Genomic DNA, 20,047 nt, shown 5'->3' with positions numbered 1-20,047 from the left:
AAAGTGGTTAGGCATTTAGGCTCCGTCGACGTCGAGAACCCCCTAAACCAAAGTGGTTAGGCATTTAGGCTCCGTCGACGTCGAGAACCCCCTAAACTAAAGTGGTTAGGCCTTTAGGCTCCGTCGACGTCGAGAACCCCCTAAACCAAAGTGGTTAGGCATTTAGGCTAGTCATCAAATCTCACCATCAAACATTGACAAGGCCAACAAAACTAATAATCAAATCATTATCAAACCTTAACATTGCCAATAACACTAATCATCAAATCTCATAATCAAACCTTAACATTGCCAATAACACTAATCACCAAATTGATAGCATAACATTGCCCATAACACTAAGATAGTTGATAGCAATTCAGTACACTCAAACATAATCATCCAACTAGTTTGACTTGTTGGTTCAGTACAATCAAACCTAAGCATCCAACCATGGTTCAGGACACAAAACATTGATCAGTACCATAGTTTTGAGAAACAACAACTCATTACACTCATCTGTTACCACTAGGAGAAAACCAGGTCATCCAACCAGTGTGACTTCTTGGGGCAGAAGATGTAGAAGGAGTTGCATATCTTGGGGTAGTGAATGGCCTTGCGCCACTAGTTGATGGCTGTGAACTTGCACCAGACCTTGCTCCAGATCTTGCACCAGACCTTGCTCCAGATCTTGCACCAGTCCTTGCAGGTGGAGGTTGTGATCTTGGTGCAGGCTGGGATCTTGCAGGTGGAGGCTGCTGCTGTGATCTTGCAGGTGTAGGTTGCTGCTGTGACCTCTTGGTCTTGCAAAAAGAAGTGAGATTGGTATTAGTAGACAACATTAAAATATTAACAAATGCACTAGTCAACTAATACAAAAGAAGTGAGATTTGGTATTACCACATGCTTGTTTTTCCTTATAGCCAAATCTGGTTTCAATTGTTTCAGGCAGTTGGTGTATCTATGGCCTTGGAGACCATAGTTAGAGCATGTTATTGTGGCCATTCTACTGCTGTCCTTTGGCTTTGGCACTTCAAACTTGCCCTTGATCCTCTTCTCTTGCTTTCTTCCTCTCCTAACATGAAATTCTGGTGGCTCTATGTCTGGTCCAGGTGTCCTTATCCAGTCATGTTCACCAGGAACAGGAAAGATCATAGGTTCATATGCTGCCACATAAAATGGTTTTCTGAAGAATTTACAAACAAAGTCCTCTGGAAACCTCTTGGCCTTGTTAATTGCTGAAATTGCATGGTTGCATGGTAGGCCACTGAGGTCCCATTTTCTGCAACCACATGTATTATTATCCAAGTCCACAGGGTGTGTTTCCTGCCCACTGGTCACTTGCCATAAATTAACACCAGCTTGAATGGGTTTGTAGTATCTAGCCCTCTCGTTTTTCAGCTCTAGCTTCTCAGCATAGTGTGGTGTGATCTCCCAGAAAGCTGCCTTTCCTCTCTCTCTCTCTCTTCTCATGCCACCTCACCATTTGCTTGTCCTTAATACCATCAACCATAGTCCTAATAGGCTTTTTCCTAAAATTAAGGATATACTTGTTGAACACCTCAGATAGGTTGTTAACAACCAAATCTGTCTTGCAGTTAGTGTCAAAAGCATGCCTTGCCCATGTTTTCTTAGGAATTGCATTAAGCCAGATCCAAGCATCCTCACACTCATTTCTCAAATCATTCATAGCAATATTAAACTTATATTCATTGTAAGCATAACTGGCATTATCCATGCATTTCTTTAGATCTTCCCCCCTAAAACCAGCATTCTGGAAATTTGCATATAAGTGTCTAAGACAATATCTCTGGTGGCAGTTTGGAAATACTCTATTCACTGCATTGAGTAGCCCCTGTTGAAATTACAACAGCAAACTAAGCTACTGACTACAGATATAGTTGAAAAAAAACAAACCTAAGCTACTGAAATCACACAGCAAACTAAGTACTTACCTTCTGTCTATCTGACATGATAGTATAAGGACCAAATTGGCCAACTTCTCCTCCTAGACATATCTTGAGTTGGTGCAGAAACCAGCACCAATTTGTTGTATCCTCCTGACCAACAATGGCAAATGAAATTGGATAAATGTTGTTATTGCCATCTCTGCCAGTGGCAGCAAGGATCTGTGCACCGATGGTCAGCTTAATAAAGCATCCATCAACACCTGTTTTGCAAAAAAAAGAACCAATTAAGTCAGTACATAGCAAAGAAACTACAGCAAAGGTGTAATCATGTACATAGCAATGAAACTAAAGCAAAGAAACAACTAACTAACCAATGAAAGGTCTGCATCCATTGAGAAATCCCTCCCTTGCTCTATTTAAGCAGAAAAACATTGCATGAAACCTTGGCCCTGGATGTGGTATTTTTTTGTTGCTTTAGGAACTAGAGTTGTAACTACAACCCTACTTCCAGGGTTTTTCTGCATGACGGTTGCTGCATAGTCCCTTAACCAGGGATACTGCTTCTTGTGCTGTCCTAAGACAGCTTCCACAACTAAGGTTTTGGCCCTATAGGCCATGTGCTTAGGAACCTCAACACCATACTTCTCATTGCAGGCATCAATCCGAGTTTGTATGCTAGTGGTTGGATCAGACCTGAACAATGACTCATATGTCTTTGCAAGCCACTTTGCACTAACCCTGGAAGACTCTGTAGTGCTAGGGCAAGTGTGCTCCAGGTTCATTTTTTTATAGCAAAAGTCTTTTCACCTTTGATCACAGCAGCAACAATGTGGAACTGACAGTGCTCATTTCTGCAACATGCAATGATCCTTTGGTCAGAGTTTCTATGATATCTGAAATCTCTTGCCTGTGAAATGTGCAAGCTCAACAGAGCATCTCTGAATTGCTGCTGATTTGTGAAGCACATGTACTTACATAATTGCTGGTGTGGGTGCTCCATTTTTTCATTGAACCATATCCTAGGTTTTCTTTTCTGTGCCCTACTCTTCTTGCTTTTCTTTAGGACAAATTGCAGTGGCTCATGCCCATCATCTTCACTATCCATCAGCCAACCAGTTTCTTCTTCATCTGATGAAGGAATGAAATCTTTCTTCACCTCCTTTAAAACACTAGAATGTGTTCTAGTGTTGGGGCACCTCCTAATTGGCAGCTTCTGTCTCTTCTTTAGAGGTTCTACCTGCAACTGTTGAGCTAACTCCACATTCAAGCTCTCCTCCCTCTCTTCATCCCCACTCTCTTCCTCCTCCCTCTCAAATAGATCCTCAACCTCAGTGTCACCCTCATAATGCAGTTGTTCCTCCTCTTCTGACTCATCATCTGAATATTCATCTTGATCATCTGCTAGTTGTTCCTCATCTGCTTGTCTCTTTCCATCTATTATCTTTGTGTCTTGAGAAATCCTGTACTTCTCCAAGTAGTTGTCACTGTCATATGCCCCTTCTGAATTATCACTACTGTAATATCCCTCCTCCAACAAAACTTCATCCTCCATCACAGATTTCATCTTTTGTTTACCTAGATTTTTGCTCTCTTGTGTGCAAAAACCACTAGCTTCAACATTGGTACTACTACTGCCCTGACTATTAAAAACACCCCCTTGGTCATCAACAGCAAGCACAGCTGGCTCACTGAGATCATACACAACAGGTGGTGCATAAAGAATGGTCTGTAGTTCAACATTTCTCTGAATTGCAGCACTGTCAGTGGCTGTTGCTCTAACTAACAGATTCAAAACTAAAGTATGCTCATGTTGCTTCTTAATTTGCTGCAATTTAATGTTTGTGTCAATCAAGTCTACGCCATGCTCTCTCTGCTTTCCTATGCATGTGTTCTCCATGTGACAATTCATCAGAGAATGTAAATCCTTGTGTATGCAACAGTGCATATAGATTGAGAAAAGTGATATCAGAACTGCATATCTTTCTATCCAAATTATGTAGGGCATCAAAGTGAATCCTAACATCCCAGATAGCCTCCTCCACACTACAAGTGCCAGCAAATTTGGACATTTTCATTAACACTAACCCTAGCCCCCAAATTGGAAGAAAGAACAGAGGAGAGGGAGGAGGACTTACAGCACCCCACCACATCCATGGGTCCAGTGATGGCTCGTGAAAGGGTTGGCGACCCAGATCTCTGCCATCCGCAGGCGCTGCTCCATGGTCAGTGGGGCCTCCTCCATTTCTTCCTCGCCGCTCGAGTAGTACGACGAACTGTCGCCGTCGCCCTCGGCCAATCCTGGGTGCGCATCGGCCCTGAGGCCAGCAAGATCTCCGTACCCGCCCACACCGCCACCGCTGCTTGAACCGCCGCCGCCCGGATTCGCCGTCGCCATTGACACAGAGGAGCACGGGGAGGAGAGGGAGAGGGGAACGAGAGTTAGGGTTCGAACCGGCGGCTCGGTTCGACCTAGCCCGTTAGGTCAGACTCGTCCGAGTCAGCGACCCGCCCACGCGCCGATTCGGCCAGCGTGTCACCTGACATGTGGGCCCGACCTGTCGGATACGCGGTCAATACGCGCTTATACGCTCCTTAGCCCGTTATGCACCACTTAGGCCCTGAGTTGGTACTGAACTGCGACATGCACGAGTAGTGGTACTGATTCGTGAGTAGGTGCGCAAGTGTGGTACCAAGTGCAATTAACTCCACGACTCTCAGCGGGCCTCAACAGGTAGGATAAAGGGGTGCCAGGGACTCCCGGGGCCTGTTACAACTTTTCGCTCGCTAAAATTGAAAAGTATTATGTTCTGTACTCCCGAAGCATACAAAATCGGTTAACATGACATGCATTTGAGATACTAATAATGTTGTGATCCCTAACCTAAATATTTTTACTTTTCCTTAAGATTTTTGGTGCGCATTATAGTTGTTTCTGCATATTCCCGCCGCAATGCGCGGGGTCTCTATAGTTCCTAAAGTACGCCTAACTCCGTCTCGCTCTCGCAGCAACAGAGCCGACAGAAGGAGAGCTCTCTCCGTCTCTCTCAGCACAGGCGTTCGCTGCCGTCTCCGGCACCAAGCGCTCCTCCGGGTCGGCGCTCGGCACCGCCGGTGTAGGCCGTGCGGGGCCCTGGGTCCGGCCGACGCACGAGGTCGAGGGGAATCGTCCGGCTCTGCCTGTGCGGTGCGCCCTTCATGTGTTCGGTGAAATGCCAGCCCGGGCACAACTAAGGCAAGTCTCTGATAATTTGTGTACTATTATAGGTGGCGATAAATCCCACGTTTACAGACCAAGATAGTGTCTTAGTTTGGTACGGGTCTAGAAAACTGCAGTGTCGCTTATTTACAGATCCAAAAACTGTAGGGACGGAAGGTGTGTATTCTGGGAGGCAAAGCATGTGCAGCCTAATCATTTTCTTATATCGGGAGAATTTTGGTTTTGTAGATTCCGGAGTGACGAGGTCATGCCTTCATCTTCCTGGGGATGACTGTACTGCAGAAAAATTGGATGTGGGGGATTCCTGTATCACTGAAACTACAGAATATAAGGTAATCGACAGATTTTTTTTTGTATCTCAGCTGTCAGGATAGAACTATGGCATACATGCACAGTGACAATCAACCAAACTACTGAAATAAGTTCAATGTGAATCATATATGTTTCGACTATGACATGTTCACAACTGATTATTGGTACAACATGTGCTAGAGTAGAAAGATAGAAATAAGGTGCATGTTTGTGCTATCCAACACCAATCAATATGTCGACTAAAATCATGGTGATGTTGTTCTCCATGTGTTTTAAGGCATAGCATGATTTTCGGATGGGACATAAGGCCTTGGGGGCATCTGTAGATTCTGGAACCTCCCTGTCAACATGTTTACCACCTTTGTCATCGAGGGACGGTTCTTTGGGTTCCACTGGATGCACCACAGTGCCACTGTGGCTAGTTTTCTAACCTTTTCTTTCTCTTCTTCTGCCGTGTCCCCTGTAAGCGCCAAGTCCTGGCCAGCGATAACTTCCTCATAGATGCATTCCGGGAGGTATACCTCGTTCTGGCTCTCGGTCCTTGGGTCTGAGTTCCTCCTACCACTCACCATCTCCAACACCAGCATGCCGAAACTGTATACGTCTGACTTGTGAGATATGCCCCCAAAGTTCCGGGAATATAGCTCCGGTGCAATATAGCCCATTGTGCCTCTTGCTGCAGTTAATGTAACGATGCTTTGGTCCCTGGCACACAGCTTTGCTAGGCCAAAATCTGAAATCTTCGGATTGAAGTTGTAGTCCAGCAAGATGTTGTGAGGCTTGATGTCAAAGTGGAGGATGCGCTGGTTGCATCCTTGATGTAGATATTCCATTCCTCTGCAATGCCCAAAGCAATATCTAGCATTTTTTCAGGTACTAGGAGAGTCTGAAAAATATTAGAGTCACGAGAGAATATGTATTTCTCCAATGACTCGTTTGGCATGATTTCATAAATAAGAGCCCGTCTTGTTCCTTCATAGCAAAATCCCAGGAGGCGGACAATATTTGTATGGTGGATTAGTCCAATAGTTGCAACTTCATTGATGAATTCCTGTCCCTCTCCTATAGAGTTCTCTAGCATCTTGACAGCTACAGGAACTCCATTTGGTAGCTCGCCTTTGTATACACTTCCATATCCACCACGTCCTAAGTTAACCTTGAACCGTCTCGCCATCTTCTTAACTTCAGAGAAAGTGTACCTTGTGGCTTTTGATTTTCCATGTGTATTGAGAAACATTTCAACCTTCAAATGTATCTCTCTGTTATATCTCGTCTTCAGTGAAAGATAGAGTGCGGTAGCCACCGTCAACACAAGAACAACAAAGGCAACCCCTGATGATGTAGCTGCATAAATACAATGTACAGGTAGTCAGCACATTGTCTTATGATAGAAAGCCGTAGCTTACAGATTTAATGGGGATAAGAGAATAGCTAAATAATTTATCTGTAGCAGATACATTTTTTTGTTCCAAAAAAAAAGTGTAGCAGAAGGAAAATTTGAATTGAAGTAGTACCTGCAATGATTTTGACATGTGAACCTGCAAATATGAAAGAGGACAATAAGATCTCATTGATGGTTTTAGTAGTACATAAAAGGCAAAATAACTTTGTTTTGAAATGAAGGCAGAATATCTGTATGAGTAGGAGGAAGTACGTAAGACCAACATTGTTACATGGCCAGTGGGATAGGATAAAGTTTGGTTTTCTAGGAACATCCTATTAATGTTAGTATATATGTAAAAGATAAATGGTCTTTACATTCATCTGATATCATCAGAAGCCATATTCCTGTTGGAAAATATAACATGAGAAGCATTTTTTTTTCATGGTGCTATCTCTGGTGACTAACAGGAGTCATTACTGGAGATTGATTAGGGTAAGGTAGTGTATATAAAGGTTACAAAAGCATCTATTTCTCACCTCATGGTCACCGGTCTGTCATACCGGCCCGCATCATCTGATGAAACTATAGGACATCTTGAACATGCATAATTTTACATTGCTACGGTTTTGGGTTTTTTTTCTTAGCAATTAAGTTGGGCCCTATGCATATCCATTGGAGTGTTAGGACTTCGCACAATTCTGAAACTTGTAAACATATAACTGCATGTTGCTAGGGGAAACATGCCATTATTCCCTTTATAGGTACTCCCTCCGTTCGGAATTACTTGTCGCAGAAATGGATGTATCTAGATGTATTTTAGTTCTAGATACATCCATTTTCGAGACAAGTAATTCCGAACGGAGGGAGTAGTTAGTCTAATTTGTGTGATTCTGTTGCGCTATGCTGTATTGATTCAGAAAAATATGATAGCAGAGAATCTCCTGGAAGTTACAAGATTCAAGCAGAAGTAAATAACTGAATTATAAAAACTGCAGATTCTTGAGAGCATTTAAAGTATTAAACTATGTTAAGACATAAAATAGGTTTTGTTCTGTTAGAAACGATACCGTGAGGATGAGGCACACAAAATGTTTGATTCCTTTGTGAGCTGAATGCGCAGGGTCGCCCATCTTGTTCGCACCGTGTGCAGTTGAAGGCAACGGATGATGACCCTGTATACCAGCAGACTTTCATCTCATAAAATCTCTGGGCCTCTTCTTCCAGCTGCCAAAGCTCTGGGCTACCTAATATCGGAATGACAACATCTGAGATGACTCTGCAGTTCAATGGAAGAACATACACGGGTTGTTTAGCATTCACCAAATATGAGAAGTGGGTTGCGTTGCTAAGGCAGGAGAATGGGCTAGCCATAAAATTGTGAATTGGCGGGATCTCCCTTGAACAGCCTAAAAGCTTTCCTGGTTCACCGTAGAGACTACACTGATGGCTGGAGTTGGCTGGTACACTTTGCGAGATCAACTTCTGAACTTTATGGCACGCTTGCACAAGCGGGGCGATGCTAAGTGTGGCACGGCTATAATCTATGGCAGTGACATTGAATGGGCCAAGAAATGGGTGAAGTAGGACAGTGTCTTGGCCAGAGCATTCTATCTTCACGCATGTTGCTCCACATGATGAATTGCTGGATTCAAGTTGGAGCGGAAACCGGATCTCAGGTCCATTTTTGCTGCACCGGGACCATGGGCACTGTTTGAAGAAATCTTGGTCACCCCAAACTGTTGAAGCTGTGGCCATGTCGATTCCATGGCTGAGAAGAGAAGCTATGACGATGGCTATGGAAAGAAATTTAGTCATCTCTACTGAACCGGAGATGGAAAGGTAAAGGTGAAGGCAGGGAAATAGCAAGACAATACAACTCTTTGTATGAGTAAAAAAATGATCTCTTTAAAATGGAAGATGTAAATGATCGGCGGTTGTTGCTGAAATTAACAGAGCTACTCGTGTTGAGCTGGCAGCCTTGTGCCCAAGGTTAATTATGGTTGTGAAGGCAGCCTCCTGCCGTGTTATAGTGGTCTGAGTGTGATTGTAGACTTGCTGCAGTCCAATCATCAGCGAGGGGCAAGTTTGGAAATAAACAAGCAATTGGGTGAGGAGAAGTCGCTATGTGGAAATATTTCTAAGCTGTCATGTTCAAGTGGTCACACTCTGGGTATGGACAGAAGATGCATCTATCGTGGCACCAAATTCCAAATTCAAATTGAATACAACTTTGACTTACTCATCTTGGTTTGCTGTAACGGAGAAGGACATGAAGGTGAAGCTGCGGAGATGGACATGAACGTGAAGCTGCGGAGAATACCAATTTTCAATGCAGCCTCCTGCCGTGTTATAGCTGTCTGACTGTGATTGTAGACTTGCTCGAGTCCAGTCCCGTCCCATCTTATCTGCCAGAGGGGTTGTGGAAATAAATAACTGATTGGGCGAGGAATAGTTGCTATGTGAGAATATTTCCAAGCTGTAATGTTCATGTGGCCGCACAGCAGGCAGATGTGGACATTTTCAAAAGATAAATCTATCATCCCCCGAAAAACACAAATCCATGTTCGGCACAATTTGAATTGGCCGTTCTTCGAAGCAGAATTTGTCGTGTATTTCCTTGATAGGATTAGAATATTGTGGCAGAATATGTGCATCTTGTGTAAAGATTGTCAAGTTTAATTCATATGCCATTTCAGTAGCACCTTATGAGATGACAGCACAAAAATTTTTTTGGGGTGTCAACGGAAACTGTTTACTGGCTTTCTCCTGACCTTTGTGGCTTGGAGAAAGAATACACGTCTGGGTTAGCAACAGCATACTAACTGTGCCCTTGATATGTCTTTGGAAAGTGACTGCCACCTGTTATCCACTTGTTTCTTTTTCTTTCATAAGGACGAAAGAATCGTAGCATTACAAGAGTGGACTTGAAAAGAAGGCAGAACAAGAGCGAACATTGCAACTCCTGGTGAGGCTCGTGGTTCTGCTACCTTGAAGGCCATAACATTCTTTTGTGTGCTTGCAGTTCTTGTAGCTGATATCCAGGGGCGTCGTCATGCTTGTTCTCCTTTTTCTTGCGGCCATCTGCAAGACGTCCGGCACCCTTTCCGCCGGAGAGGTGATCCAGGCGAGTGCGGAGTTACATTGTACGAGCTGGCTTGCACCGATAGCAGGGCTACCATTACGATCAACAGCTGGACATACTTTGTGACTGAGATAAATTATGCCAATTCTTCCTTCTTGGTTGTCGATGCCAAATTGGACTTGAGCAGCAGCTGCCCTATTCCTCGCCGGAACCCGCAGCCTTACCTCTTTGGCCTTGAAAGGTTAGAAGTCTCGGAGTACATGTATGAACTGGCCCCTCGCTCAGTTATGTTTGCTACCTTCGTGAATTGCTCGCAGGAGGTCAGGAACAATAGTCCCTACTTACCGGTTGCTTGCCGCAGCACGAGCTCCTCTTTTGTTTATGTGCTGATTGGTGATCCCACTGACATTTTCGCCCTCAAGCCTTCCTGTGGATACCTGGCTATGACTATTTTGGAAGGCGAGAGATCGCCATATTATGCAAATTATGGAGATGTCGTGGAATCCATGAGAAACGGATTTGCAGTTAGTTTTCCGCAAGATCTTGGAACAAGCTTTGGACCCTTGCCGTTGCTCAGTATTGGGTGAGTATTGGAAATCTTGCTTGTTCTGTTTCTCTCACGCACCAACACACGCTCACACACTTGGTCTACATCATCTAATTGTTACATAATTAATGAATTTCCTTTCTGAACCTTGGCATGGTCTTGCAGCAAATTAATCAGTGCACTGAAGTCTAGAAGGTATACGTGGGAAAAGATTTTGGATCTTTTGCTAACTCGTTTGTTTCCTCGTATACCTGGAAAATATGCATATGCAGCAATTCCCATGTGGATTGCCCAGTGGATTGCAATAACCGCTGGTACTTCACAGCCATTTATTATTGATTAACTATTAGTCCCTTTATTTATCTGTCTGTTCTATCATCCCAAAATGGGAAATTTGCAGTTTGTTGATCATGAAAGCTTATTACTAAAGACTGCATAAATTTGCTTATGCAGTACTATGCAGGTTCATGCTGCCGCCACTGGTGGTATTGACTTTCCTTGCCTACAAGTACTGGAGAACAAGGATAACAATTGATGCAGTCGAGAAGTTCTTGCGGATGCAACAAATGGTGGGCCCAATCAGGTACAGCTACACTGACATCACCGCAGTGACAAGGCATTTCAGAGATAAATTGGGCCAAGGGGGCTATGGCTCAGTCTACAAAGGTGTTCTTCTCCCAGGAGATATCCATGTTGCTGTTAAGATGCTAGCAGGTAGCTCCAATTGCAACGGAGAAGATTTTATAAGTGAGGTCTCCACCATTGGCAGGATCCACCATGTCAACGTGGTCCATCTCATGGGGTTCTGCTCGGAGGAAATGAGAAGGGCCCTAATCTATGAGTACATGCCTAATGGTTCTCTTGACAAATACATCTTTTCGTCGGAGAGGAGCTTCTCTTGGGACAAGCTCAATGAGATTGCTTTGGGGATTGCGAGGGGTATCAACTACCTGCATCAGGGGTGCGACATGCAGATTTTGCACTTCGACATCAAGCCGCACAACATTCTTCTCGATACCAATTTGGTTCCCAAAGTTGCTGATTTCGGCCTGGCCAAACTGTACCCAAGGGATGACAGCTTTGTGCCGTTGAGTGCTATGCGGGGAACCATTGGGTACATAGCTCCTGAGATGGTATCTCGGAGCTTTGGTGTGGTATCAAGCAAATCTGATGTTTACAGCTTCGGAATGCTGCTACTGGAAATGGCAGGAGGACGCCGGAATGCTGACCCGAATGCATCAAACTCAAGCCAGGCGTACTACCCGTCCTGGGTGTACGACAGGCTAACAAGGCAACAAGAAGTGGGTGAGATATCCGCGGCAGATGAGATGCACGAGTTGGAGAGGAAGCTTTGTCTCGTTGGGCTATGCTGCATCCAGATGAAGTCTCACGATCGGCCGACGATGAGCGAGGCCATAGAGATGCTCGAAGGTGGCGTTGAAGGCCTGCATGTGCCTTCCAGGCCATTCTTCTGTGACGATGAGCACGCCCCTGTAGCTGCGGATTCTCACCACGTCTTCTCTGAGCTGACTGCTCTGTCGGAGGATGATGAGTTTGATGATGCTTCTACGCAAGACAACAGCGCTGGTCTTAGAAATGCAGAGTAGTCAAGAGTAGTCAGTAGAGTGGGTTCACGGTTCAGTGAGATTTACTGGTTTTTACTCTTTTGTAGCAGTGCCGTGCTACGGTGTGTACTATGATTGAAATCTTGCTGCTGTACGTGGATGCGCCTGACAAATATATGTCAGATAATCTGGAATTTTGGTGACCGCCTGATGGTCGCGGATTAGGAAGAAATGTACTCAATTGGTTATTAAAAAATGGAAACAATGTTGGAGAAATTTCATTCAACTCTGAATGCAACCCTTCCTTACCCATTTACAGAGTAGGGCGGCACAAGATACTAGAGTTGCAGGGCAAGCAAGTCTCATCCAGTCGTTCCAGTCTCTTTTGTTCACTTGACGGCTGAACTCTTTTTTTTTTGTTGAGTCGGGTGCAGAATGCATTGCTTTGATGCTGCGTTAAGGAGCAGTAAAATCTTCCTTCTTTTTTTTCTATGAAAACAACGGTGAATCTAGGGTAGATCAAATGGAGGAAGTTGGGCTACTGGAACAGAGTAGTAGCAGTGTTTCTCGTGGAGTCGGTTCTGCATTTTGTTTTGTTTTATCTAGCAAAACAAAATCATTCACGAGACACAAAATGTTAAAGGTGCAGAACCGACTCCACGAGAAACAAAATGGTTTGGTTGTGGGTAGTACAAGGCCTGTTTCAGAACCTCCTCTTGTGATCTCGTGGTGCAGAACCTCCTCTTTCACCGAACCATTCTCTACTGACCAACTTCATCTCCGCACAACGTGTTGATCATCAGATGCATCTTAAAGGTGCAAAGTTGAGATCCAGGATTCAAGAACTAGCGTATAAAAGCACCCAAAATATGGCACACACATAATGTTGGGTCTAGTCTAGTGCATTACATTTCGCATGAAGCAGTTTAGTTGCATCTGTCCAATAAACGAAAATTCATTTTCACAACGAGGAGCTTGAGGGCTTTGCTTTAGCAACTTTGCAAATGGTTCCAGCCACACCTAGAGCAATACGTAATGCTTCTTAATAGTTATAAATATCAAATATTATATCGACTGAGATATGCCCTCTCTGACTAGTTTCTTACAACTCCTTATTTGACGAGAAAAAGTCACCTCGAATTCGTCTAACCGCCAGTTCTTGCTCATCCTTCTTCTTCGGAAATTTCGAAGTATGAGGTGTATCAAGAGCATCGCAGTACTCACATCGCTCATCTCCTTTCAGAATTATCGTCTGCAAATTCGGAGCTCGCTCCAGCACGAGCCTTATAAACTTAAATTGTTGTTCTAGTGATCTAAAGCCAGTGAATTCTAGCTCTTTCAAATGCCAGTTCTTGGAGCCATCAAAGTGCATCTCCCACGGAGGAGTCCTTCTTTCGGCATACAACTGTCTCGACTTGTCATCACATATATGTTCCCATACCTGTGTTTGTGCGACCAATTCAATACATATGTAAGTTTTAAACATCTTTGCTCCAAAATATATGAAGAACTACAATAAGCCCTAAATGTTGAGACATCACCTCGATATGTAATATTTCCATGCATTGTGCCGCCAAAAGAAATGTTGCCGTCCATAAAAGGTCGAATTCAACAAAGATACCACGCACAGACAGCTTCCTTAGCTTACTGAATGCGGGGATGAGTTGCTTCATTTCATGTTGCATCCAAATCTGACCAGAGAATAAATAAATTAAAAAAAAATGTTGATTCACCATCATGCATAAACACATGCATGATGTATAACTGTCAAAGTCGTGACAAGACAATGGATACAGAAAGGGAAAAGAATGTGAATACTTGATGGCAATAAACTGCAGCTTACATTTTTTCCTTGGAATCCAATGTGAGAGTATGTATGCTTGTGGTTCCATGTAGAAGCTCACTTAATTTAAATTCATGTTGCCAACCTTGTGCACCATCTAAGAGTCCTAGTTCTCCAAGAGATGGGACGAAACCAAAGGCCAAAGGGGCATGCACCGATGTCCAAGTCTCACATTCGAGCGTCTCCAGTTTCGGAAGGCAGACCAATTCAAGTCTCTCAAAACCACAACAGATGATTTCTAGAACACGGAGTTTTGAATTGGGTGCTTCAATCTTAAACAGAGAGCTGGCAATAGTATCACAATTATCAAGGGTTAGATGCTTCAGTTGCTTGCAGCAGTCAAACACGACATGGTGCATGTCCAAGTTGTCAAAGCCTACACTGTGTAGATAAAGTCTTGTGAGGCAACTGAGCACACTTGGGTAGGCACTGAAAAAACCATCTTGGGCTCGGTGTAGCATATCCTCCCCAGTACAGTGCGAAAGATCTGTCTTACCAAGAATGGAGAGATCCAAATCTTTCACCAAACCACTCTCGATTGCGTCGCCTACTAGTGGGCCAACTTTGCACAAGAAATTGTTGATCAGATAGATCTTAAGGTGCAGAGTTGAGATCCTGGATTCTCCTTGCCGGTTAACCAAGAAGCTCCTTGTTGCCTCGGTTAGAGATGCCATAGCTTCCTCCATATCGTTCCCTTCGATACCGTTAGGGTGTTGAATTGGCAGGAAATTTTTGGCATCAACGTTGAGCTCGGGCAGCAACCAAGGAAGGCGCCTCCACCGTGTAGACAACGCACTCGTCCTTGCAGCTGTGCTTAGATCGACCCTCCCCATGATGGACAGTAAAATGTCATCCGTCAGCATGCTGAGTCTATCTCCCTCCTCTGGTTCCTGCGAAATTATGGATCTATTTAATTAGTTACTGAATGTCTATGTTCATCTATTCAAACAGAATGGTTTGTATCTTTGTGTGTTCCTAAGAAATTCTACATAGGATAAATCTTGTACGGGAGTTGGACAACAAATTATGAACAACCGATTGATATCGGAAAGAAGAAAGGGGCATGATTATATTCTTACCTTGGAGAATCCAGGGCGCCCATTGCACCTCCTAATCTTAGGAGTGACTCCCCCAGAAGCCATCTTTTCAGCGTTGCCGATTATTCCAGAACCAAGTTGAACAGTAGAACGATCCAAGCACGATGGATCAGGGGAAGCAGAGAAATCTCATCCAAAGCAGTCGTAATCTAGTCGTGATGGTGTCGAGGAGGTCGCGGCTCTAAGGTTTAGGATTTGGGCGAGGAGGGGAGTTGTCGCTGGACGAGGCGGCGGCGCGTGGGTGGAGGAGGACGCCTTGAGCGCTGAAGCAGAGTCGGAGAAGAAACGGAGGGGAACGAGAAGCGAGGTCCGCCCAATTGTTCAGTTATCTTTTCTATCTTACGAGGAGTGTAAATATGAAAAGCTTTTTTTTACATCAGTAAATATTAAAAGCTTTGTACTACGTACTTGATTTGCATAGTCGACCCTGTAAGGCTATGTAATTCAAACACAAACGATCTTTATGAACTTATTATAGGTTTCAATTTAAATAGCCTGGGTACTTTTGAACAGCATAACATACATAACCTAGATTTTCATTATTGTTTTGGAAAAATGCGAAGACCATGAAATAATATATAACCTACATAACCTGTCACCGGCTGACATATTCTGGGTACGCCGTATCCCGTATGGAGTGTGGATACTGTTACTGGTCATATGCACTGTAATTATGTTAGATATGTGAACTCATTGACAATTCTGTTTGGATGAACTAATTGATCTACCCGGAGTCTGGTACTTCCTAGATTTGTGTGTTGACAACATATATATGTGGATTAATGGATAATTCTGTCTTTATGAGTATAGCAGAAACAATTATATACGTACTCCTTTGGTCCCAAAAGATTTGAAGCTGTAGCCTGTAGGTTAGTCCTAACAAAAATTATATCTGACAAAATGCATTTTTTTTACCTCAACTTATCACGAAGTTTGGATTCCGCACCTAAACTTTTGTTTGGTGTGATTTTCATCCCTCGGCTCAGAATGCACGGTAGATTTAGTCCTGACAGCGCATTATTCATCTATGAATTCCGATTTTGAATGTATGTTTTTGTGGAACCTTTGTACCTCAACTTGTAATATGACGTAGATTTAGTCCCTCACTATTCCTCTCGCTTGAGCTTTGTCCAATCAGTGTCTGTGAGCACACAATCCTACTCCACTCCCTCATCAACGTTCGCCCCTTCGCTGGTGAGATCCACCACCATTGTGACTGCGGAGGCTGTATGTAGCAGCAAGAGCCGTTGCACAGGCTCCACTCAACGGCAATGCAGATGAAGGGAGCCACGCTCGGTGGAGTTCAGGTGGAGGGCTCGGTGGCTAGGGAAGGGGATGAAGTGGATGTACATGATTTTGGAGTTGTTTCATAGCCTTGATTCCCGTGTTCGGATGCACATCTAAAGCGGGGGGAGCTGGAGCGTCGTCAGGTCGATGACAGAGGGCAGAGAGAACCTATGCCAACTTCGAGTCATGATGTGGCCACGTGAAGTCAAAACAGGGTTAGGTGGACGAATATCGTTGTCTGGACGAAATCTACCTGGTATTAAGAGTTGAGGGACAGAGATTGCACCCAAAAAACAATCAAGGACGAAAACTCACGAGAACCACACTTTACGGTTGGATGAGGGTCTAAAAATGTACTTTAGTCAACGAACTATAACAAATATATATACAATCAAAAGAAATTGTTTTACGAAACTGTTGTTGGCCTCGTTTGCCTGATTGCCATGCAACTTCTTACATCATGAATGCCCATTTCATGCAGCCTCCAAGGCTTTTGCTAATCAATTCAAGTCAAGCTATGTAGTCTCAAGAAACTATAAATACATTAAAAAAAAATTGATGTCTGCTAGCACTTCAGAACATGTCTTTTTAATACAACTTCAGAACATGTACTGAATACACGGGGATCACGCCTCAAAATTAAGTCACCTGAAGAACTGAGACATGAAAATAAAGGTTTTGCAGACACGTGTCCAGCTACCAGTTCGATGGCTCAGTGAATCGTTTTGTACATAATCAACTGCTCATTTCTTTTCATTTTTGCGGGGCAATCAACTAGTGGTTTCCCCATGTGCGCATTTTGCGCGTGTGTTTAGTTGCATCATTTCGGTAAAAAGAGAATTTATTTGCATAACTGGAGCATACATGATGTTTCTTACTACTTAAATATTGAATATCATTACACCTGAGATATGCCCTCTTTAACTAGTTCAGTACTTATTCATCGAAAAGTATCCGTGGTGAGAATATGCCATCTTGAATTCGTCTGACCACCATTTCTTGCTCATCCTTCTTTGGAAATTTCGATGGACGAGGTGTATCAAGAGCATCACAGGACTCGCATTGCTCATCTCCTTTCAGAATTATTGTCTGCAAATTCGGAGCTTGCTCCAGCATGGATCTTATAAACGTAAATTGTTGTTCAGGTGACCTACAGCCAGAAAATTCTAGCTCTTTCAAAAACCTGTTCTTAGGGCCGTCAAAGTGCATTTTCCATTGAGGGGTCCTTCTTTCGGTGTACAGCTTTCTGGACTTGTCATCGACATTGCATATATGTTCCCAAACCTATGTTTGTGTGACCAATTCAATACATATGTAAGTTTTAAACATATTTCCACCAAAATATATTAAGAACTACAACAAGGCTCTAAATGTTGAGAAGGAAAGAAGGCAATATAATTAAGGAGAACAATACTGACAAAGATATCACCTCAATATGCAATATTTCGATGCATGGTGCCGCCAAAACAAGTTTTGTCGTCCATAAAAGGTTGAATTCAACAAAGATACCATACACGGAAAGCATCCTTAGGTTACAGAATGCGGGGAGGAGTTGCTTCATTTCAGGATGCATCCAAAACTGATCACATGATAAATAAATTCGAAAAATAAGAATGTATAGTTCACAATTACATTGATCAGATTATCAAATAAATCTGTGGTTAGAGATAATCAAATAAATCTATCTTGATTATTTATCATGCATAAATACATATACAATGTATATCTGAAAGTAGTGACTACATAGTGAATACAAAAAGGAAGAAAAAAAAGAATGTGAATACTTGGCGGAAATAAACTACAACTTACATTTTCTCCTTTGAAACACAATTTGAGAGTATGTATGCAAGTAGTTCCGTGTAGAAGCTCACTTAATTTAAATTCATTTTGACCACGTATCGCATCGCATGAGAGTGCTAGTTCCCCAAGAGACGGGACAAAATCAAAGGCCAAAGGAGCATGGCGAGATACCCAAGTGTTACATGTGAGCTTCTCCAATTTCGGAAGGCAGACCAACTCGAGTATCTCAAATAGACAATAGGTGAGGCTTAGAACAAGGAGCTTTGAATTGGGTGCATCAATCTTAAACAGAGAGTCCGCCCCAGCTGTCCTCGCCGCGGATCCGGCCGCCCCGGTCCTCCTCGCTGCGACTCCGGCCGCCCCGGTCCGCTCCGCTGCCTGGTCCCTGCTGCTGTGTGCTGCTGCTAGGCTGCTGCTTCGCTCAGCTGCTGCTCCGCCTGGCCTGCTGCTGAGCTGCTGCTCCGCTCGGCCCCCGAGCGTGTGCTGCTGGTGAGGCTGCTGCTTCGCTCGGCTGCCCCCTCCTGCGCCGCCCCCTCTCATTCGGCCGACAGAGCGGGCCTCTGCTAGCCAGCCACTGACCCTCGCCTCGGGTGTATGCGCGAGTGCGTGAGCTCTCGCTCGATCCCGTTCGATCCAGATTGGGTCTTCTGCCTTCGTTGACTTCAAAAAAAAAGAGGGATATCTCAGTATGTCATCTTCGGGCTATGTCGCGGTTCCTCGGTGCTCGGTGATCTTTGATGGCACCAACTATTCTGAGTTTGTGGGCTTCATGTGCATCCATATGCGTGGACTCCTTCTGTGGGGTGTTCTCTCTGGCGAGGTCTCCTGTCCACCATGCCCGGTTGTGCCAGTGGCCCCAATCCCACCAGTGCCGCCGGTCCTTGCTGCTGATGCTTCTTAGGCTGACCGGGATGCTGCCAAGGCTCTGGATGATGCTGCGGTTGATGCTTATGATCAGCAGGTATCCGCTTATTCCGATGCTCTCTCTGTGTACCGGGATGATCTGTCTGCTTACACTCAGTGGTGCAATGATGATGCTCGAGCTGCTGCTGTTCTCACTGCGAGTGTCCTCCCTCAGTTTGCCTCAGAGTTCATGGGCCTTGGCACCATTGCAGCGATGTGGTCTTACCTCTGTCAGCGCTATCAGCCCTCTGGTGATGCTCTCTACCTATCTGTGGTGCGCCAGGAGCATGCACTCCAGCAAGGTGATTCTTCTGTTGATGAGTTCTATTCACAGTGCTCTGCTATCTGGCGCCAGCTTGACTCTCTTCGGACAGTTGTTTGTGGAACCTGTCGTTGCTGTCAGACTACTCGTTCAGATCTCGAGTTTCAGAGGGTCCATGAGTTCTTATCTCGTCTCCGGTCTGAGTTTGAGCCTCGACGTGCTCACCTGCTTGCTCGTGGTCGTGTTCCTATCTCCGAGATACTTGCTGAGCTTCGTGCTGAGGAGACACGCCTTCGCTCTGCTGGGTTGCTTCTGGTTCCGTCAGTATTGGCCGCCCGGGCTCCTGTGTTGTCTGCTCGCCTCACTGCTCGGCCGCTCCTGCCTACTCCTCCAGGGGGTGAGCCGTCCTCCTTATGCTGAGAAGGGCACGTCGCGCCGTGACACCGTCTGTGGTTATTGCTCCCGGTCAGGTCACCCAGAGTCTGATTGTCGCCAGAAGAAGCGAGACCAGAGGCGCTCCTCCTCCTCCAGTGGGACTCCTGTGTCTTCCTCGACCCCGTCACTCACTGACCAGGATATTGTTCGCCTCAAGCGTCTCCTTGCTTCCTCAGGCTCCTCGTCGACTGCTTCCGCTGCTGCTGTGACTGCATCCCCTTCCTCACCACCACCGGCATCTACACAGTCAGGTACATCTTCGTGGGTTCTGGATTCTGGAGCCTCCTTTCATATGTCTTCTGATTCTTCCGCGTTGTCCTCTCTACGACCTTGATTCGCCTGTTAATGTTCTTACTGCCGACGGCAAATCTCTCCTATTGCTAGTCGTGGTATTCTTTCCACTCCATCTTTTTCTGTTCCGAGT

General features: G+C 44.6%; 1 protein-coding gene and 1 pseudogene across 2 annotated transcripts; one reads left to right on the top strand and one right to left on the bottom strand.

The window, feature by feature from the left end:
• Positions 1–5,624: 5,624 nt before the first annotated feature.
• LOC123123739 (rust resistance kinase Lr10-like) lies at positions 5,625–8,617 on the bottom strand (annotated as a pseudogene).
• On the top strand, positions 8,360–12,275 carry LOC123123740 (rust resistance kinase Lr10-like). 2 transcript variants are annotated; one of them, XM_044544335.1, is made up of 4 exons: positions 8,360–10,125; positions 10,202–10,467; positions 10,597–10,745; positions 10,885–12,275. In XM_044544335.1, the coding sequence occupies exons 2-4, from the start codon at positions 10,328–10,330 to the stop codon at positions 12,036–12,038; spliced, it is 1,443 nt and encodes a 480-aa protein (XP_044400270.1). In that variant the 5' UTR covers positions 8,360–10,125; positions 10,202–10,327; the 3' UTR covers positions 12,039–12,275. The 2 variants fall into 2 exon arrangements, with proteins under 2 accessions (XP_044400270.1, XP_044400269.1); XM_044544334.1 differs by having other exon boundaries at positions 8,360–10,467.
• The last annotated feature ends 7,772 nt before the right edge of the window (positions 12,276–20,047 follow it).

Source organism: Triticum aestivum, chromosome 5D (assembly GCF_018294505.1).
Source record: "Triticum aestivum cultivar Chinese Spring chromosome 5D, IWGSC CS RefSeq v2.1, whole genome shotgun sequence".
In the NCBI taxonomy this organism is placed as follows: domain Eukaryota; kingdom Viridiplantae; phylum Streptophyta; class Magnoliopsida; order Poales; family Poaceae; genus Triticum; species Triticum aestivum.
Note: the sequence above shows the minus strand (reverse complement) of the source record. Positions and strands in the feature narration are given on the sequence as shown.